Source organism: Oncorhynchus gorbuscha, unplaced genomic scaffold (genome assembly GCF_021184085.1).
Source record: "Oncorhynchus gorbuscha isolate QuinsamMale2020 ecotype Even-year unplaced genomic scaffold, OgorEven_v1.0 Un_scaffold_6869, whole genome shotgun sequence".
Taxonomy (NCBI): Eukaryota; Metazoa; Chordata; class Actinopteri; order Salmoniformes; family Salmonidae; genus Oncorhynchus; species Oncorhynchus gorbuscha.
In genome coordinates, this window is record NW_025750377.1 from 12501 (window position 1) to 18504 (window position 6004).

Here is a 6004-nt window from a genome sequence, read left to right on the forward strand (position 1 = left end):
TGGGATGGGGACTAACGCCACAGAGATGCTAGATGGGATGGGGACTAACGCCAGAGAGATGCTAGATGGGATGGGGACTAACGCCACAGAGATGCTAGATGGGATGGGGACTAACGCCACAGAGATGCTAGATGGGATGGGGACTAACGCCACAGAGATGCTAGATGGGATGGGGACTAACGCCAGAGAGATGCTAGACGGGATGGGGACTAATGCCACAGAGATGCTAGATGGGATGGGGACTAACGCCACAGAGATGCTAGATGGGATGGGGACTAACGCCACAGAGATGCTAGATGGGATGGGGACTAACGCCACAGAGATGCTAGATGGGATGGGGACTAACGCCACAGAGATGCTAGATGGGATGGGGACTAACGCCACAGAGATGCTAGATGGGATGGGGACTAACGCCACAGAGATGCTAGATGGGATGGGGACTAACGCCAGAGAGATGCTAGAAGGGATGGGGACTAACGCCAGAGAGATGCTAGATGGGATGGGGACTAACGCCAGAGAGATGCTAGATGGGATGGGGACTAACGCCACAGAGATGCTAGATGGGATGGGGACTAACGCCACAGAGATGCTAGATGGGATGGGGACTAACGCCACAGAGATGCTAGATGGGATGGGGACTAACGCCACAGAGATGCTAGATGGGATGGGGACTAACGAAGGGAGATGCTAGATGGGATGGGGACTAACGCCACAGAGATGCTAGATGGGATGGGGACTAACGCCACAGAGATGCTAGATGGGATGGGGACTAACACCACAGAGATGCTAGATGGGATGGGGACTAACGCCACAGAGATGCTAGATGGGATGGGGACTAACGCCAGAGAGATGCTAGATGGGATGGGGACTAACGCCACAGAGATGCTAGATGGGATGGGGACTAACGCCACAGAGATGCTAGATGGGATGGGGACTAACGCCACAGAGATGCTAGATGGGATGGGGACTAACGCCAGAGAGATGCTAGATGGGATGGGGACTAATGCCACAGAGATGCTAGATGGGATGGGGACTAACGCCACAGAGATGCTAGATGGGATGGGGACTAACGCCACAGAGATGCTAGATGGGATGGGGACTAACGCCAGAGAGATGCTAGATGGATGGGGACTAATGCCACAGAGATGCTAGATGGGATGGGGACTAACGCCACAGAGATGCTAGATGGGATGGGGACTAACGCCACAGAGATGCTAGATGGGATGGGGACTAACGCCACAGAGATGCTAGATGGGATGGGGACTAACGCCAGAGAGATGCTAGAAGGGATGGGGACTAACGCCAGAGAGATGCTAGATGGGATGGGGACTAACGCCAGAGAGATGCTAGATGGGATGGGGACTAACGCCAGAGAGATGCTAGAAGGGATGGGGACTAAAGCCACAGAGATGCTAGAAGGGATGGGGACTAAAGCCACAGAGATGCTAGATGGGATGGGGACTAATGCCACAGAGATGCTAGATGGGATGGGGACTAATGCCACAGAGATGCTAGATGGGATGGGGACTAACGCCACAGAGATGCTAGATGGGATGGGGACTAACGCCACAGAGATGCTAGATGGGATGGGGACTAACGCCACAGAGATGCTAGATGGGATGGGACTAACGCCACAGAGATGCTAGATGGGATGGGACTAACGCCACAGAGATGCTAGATGGGATGGGGACTAACGCCACAGAGATGCTAGATGGGATGGGGACTAATGCCACAGAGATGCTAGATGGGATGGGGACTAACGCCACAGAGATGCTAGATGGGATGGGGACTAATGCCACAGAGATGCTAGGTGGGATGGGACTAAGCCCAGAGAGAGATGCTAGATGGGATGGGGACTAACGCCAGAGAGATGCTAGATGGGATGGGGACTAACGCCAGAGAGATGCTAGATGGGATGGGGACTAACGCCACAGAGATGCTAGATGGATGGGACTAAGCACAGAGATGCTAGAAGGGATGGGGACTACGCCATACAGAGATGCTAGATGGGATGGGGACTAACGCCACAGAGATGCTAGATGGGATGGGGACTAATACTACAGAGATGCTAGATGGGATGGGGACTAACGCCACAGAGATGCTAGATGGGATGGGGACTAACGCCAGAGAGATGCTAGAAGGATGGGGACTAACGCCAGAGAGATGCTAGATGGGATGGGGACTAACGCCAGAGAGATGCTAGAAGGGATGGGGACTAAAGCCACAGAGATGCTAGAAGGGATGGGGACTAAAGCCACAGAGATGCTAGATGGGATGGGGACTAATGCCACAGAGATGCTAGATGGGATGGGGACTAACGCCACAGAGATGCTAGATGGGATGGGGACTAACGCCACAGAGATGCTAGATGGGATGGGACTAACGCCACAGAGATGCTAGATGGGATGGGGACTAACGCCACAGAGATGCTAGATGGGATGGGACTAACGCCACAGAGATGCTAGATGGATGGGGACTAACGCCACAGAGATGCTAGATGGGATGGGGACTAACGCCACAGAGATGCTAGATGGGATGGGGACTAACGAAGGGAGATGCTAGATGGGATGGGGACTAACGCCACAGAGATGCTAGATGGGATGGGGACTAATGCCACAGAGATGCTAGATGGGATGGGGACTACGCCACAGAGATGCTAAGGATGGGATGGGGACTAATGCCACAGAGATGCTAGATGGGGATGGGACTAACGCCAGAGAGATGCTAGATGGGATGGGGACTAACGCCAGAGAGATGCTAGATGGGATGGGGACTAACGCCAGAGAGATGCTAGATGGGATGGGGACTAATGCCACAGAGATGCTAGATGGGATGGGGACTAACGCCACAGAGATGCTAGATGGGATGGGGACTAGCGCTTTAAAAGATCTAGAATATGAACATGAAATAACGGCCCTTTTTTGGCAGTTAAGATTTGAAACAGTTTGATTCCACTGATGTTTGATCTGTGTGTTGTCATGGATACCGGCCTCTGATCTTATTGGTGTACAACTCGCTGTCTGGGAGTGGTTTCCTGAATACGGAGTGGTTCACACTCTGACCTCTAGAGTACTATGGAAACCAGAGACCTGTATATAGTCTGTAGATTTATCTGGGTGGTGTTAGACCCTGGGATAGATAGATATCTCTACAGAGCCACACAGACCTGTATATATAGTCTGTAGATATATCTGGTGGTGTTAGACCCTGATAGATAGATATCTCTACAGAGCCACACAGACCTGCATATAGTCTGTAGATATGTCTGGCTGGTGTTAGACCCTGGATAGATATCTCTACAGAGCCCACAGGAAGTGCAGCTGTCACATGTGATGTTGATTGGTCAGAATAGTGTAAATCTTTATCTATACACTCATTATGCAGATTTCCATTACCAGCATTTCATGCTAATAGCAGCAACGATGATACCATAGTGTGTCATTTACATCCCGTTTATTGTAGAGTGACCTCAATCTGTCTCTTCTGATTGGCTCGCCATGTGTGGAACTAGACTAACATATTTACATCTTATTAGCATGTTATTAGCACCGTATTAGCATGTTATTAGCACATTATTAGCATGTTATTAGCACCGTATTAGCATGTTATTAGCACCGTATTAGCATTTGACTAGTACCATATTATCATGTTATTAGCACCTTATTAGCATGTTATTAGCACCATATTAGCATGTTATTAGCACCTTATTAGCATGTTATTAGCACCCTATTAGCATGTTATTAGCACCTTATTAGCATGTTATTAGCACCTTATTAGCATGTTATTAGCACATTATTAGCATGTTATTAGCATGTTATGAGCACCTTATTAGCATGTTATTAGCACCCTATTAGCATGTTATTAGCGCAGTATTAGCATGTTATTAGCATGTTATGGGCACCTTATTAGCATGTTATTAGTACCTTATTAGCATGTTATTAGCACTTATTATGTATGTTATTAATAGCACATTATTAGCATGTTATTAGTATGTTATGAGCACTTATTAGCAATGTTATTAGTGCCTTAGTTATCATGTTATTGGTACACATTATTAGCATGCTAGCACCATATTAGCATGTTATTGGTACTTTATTAGAATGTTTTTAGCACCTTATTAGCATGTTATTACTACTTTATTAGCGTGTTATTAGTTCCGTATTAGCATGTTATTAGCACCTTATTAGTAATGATAATATCACATGGGGCGGCAGGTAGCCGGAAAGGTTGGAGCATTGACGTTAGTAAACTGCAGCAGTTGCAAGTCTAAATCCCCTGAGCTGACAAGGAGGTACAAAATCTGTCGTTCTGCCCCTGAACAGGCAGTTAACCCACTGTTCCTAGGCCGTCATTGAAAATAAGAATTTGTTCTTAACTGACTTGCCTAGTTAAATAAAGGTAAAATAAATCAAAATAAATAAATTAGCATGTTATTAGCACCTTATTAGAGTACTGGGAGAGAAACCCACAAAAGTAAACTCCCCTGTTAACTCAAACCCTCCATATCTCCTGATCCCAGGTCAGTCCGGTAACCAGGAGTACTGGGGAAGGAACCTACGGTGTAAAGTAAATATTAACTCAAACCCTCCATATCTCCTGATCCCAGGTCAGTCCGGTAACCAGGAGTACTGGGAGAGTCAGTACAAGAGCTTGATCCACAACCTGTCCGCGGGCCTGCTGGAGGAGTACGGGGAAGACTACACACACGAGACCAAGGAGCTCTTCCAACACTTCGCCCAGTCGGCTAACGAGGACCTGTCACCAGTCATCAACACCATCAGCGAGGCGCTGCTCTCCCCCCGGCCCCTGGTCCGATACTACGCTGGGCCCGGCGTGGGCCTCATGTACTTCGTCTATAGTTATTTCCCTCTGAGACTCTCGGACAAGTTCCTCCAAAGACTATTTGTCCAGAAGAAGATCATCCCACGAGCGCTGAGGAAAGAGAACAACAACAACAACAACAACAACATCAACAACAACGTGGAGAAGATAAAGAAGTAAAACAATCAGATGTGTGTTTTGTTTTTAAGGTAAAAAGTGGAAGCTGTAGGACCCACTTACGGCAGGTAAAACACGCTCATCGTGTTGTTGTCTATTTTTTTTTGAAAATTGTGGTTTTTCGCGTTGGTGTTCACATTGAAGGGCTCATTATATTGGTGTTCATATTGAAGGGCTCATTATATTGGTGTTCATATTGAAGGGTTCATTATATTGGTGTTCACATTGACGGGCTCATTATATTGGTGTTCATATTGAAGTAATATATAATAATAATAATATATGCCATTTAGCAGACGCTTTTATCCAAAGCGACTTACAGTCATGTGTGCATACATTCTACATATGGGTGGTCCCGGGAATCGAACCCACTACCCTGGCGTCACAAGCGCCATGCTCTACCAACTGAGCTACAGAAGGACCACATTATAGGGCTCATAATTGGTGTTCATATTGAAGGGCTCATTATATTGGTGTTCATATTGAAGGGCTCATTATATTGGTGTTCATATTGAAGGGCTCATTATATTGGTGTTCATATTGACACGATGGCACCAACACAATGGCACCAACACGGTGGCACCAACACGATGGCACCAACATGACTGGCACCAACACGATGGCACCAACACGATGGCACCAACACGGCTGGCACCAACACGGCTGGCACCAACACGATGGCACCAACACAATGGCACCAACACGATGGCACCAACACGATGGCACCAACACAATGGCACCAACATGGCTAGCACCAACACGATGGCACCAACACGGCTGGCACCAACACGATGGCACCAACTCGATGGCACCAACATGGCTAGCACCAACACGATGCCACCAACACGATGGCACCAACACGTCTGGCACCAACACAATGGCACCAACACGATGGCACCAACATGTCTGGCACCAACACGATGGCACCAACACGATGGCACCAACACGGCTGGCACCAACACGGCTGACACCAACACGATGGCACCAACACGACTGGCACCAACAC

The 6004-nt window shown here is 48.0% G+C and overlaps 1 protein-coding gene across 1 annotated transcript in view; it reads left to right on the forward strand.

Annotated features, from left to right (window-relative positions):
- LOC124029581 (corticosteroid 11-beta-dehydrogenase isozyme 2-like) overlaps window positions 1-5665 on the forward strand; it is a gene marked incomplete at its 5' end in the record, with an annotated part of 13769 nt that extends 8104 nt beyond the window's left edge. Inside the window, 1 exon segment of the mRNA XM_046341241.1 lies at window positions 4607-5665. Coding sequence (XP_046197197.1) covers window positions 4607-5001 — 395 coding nt within the window.
- Between the last annotated feature and the right edge of the window lie 339 nt (window positions 5666-6004).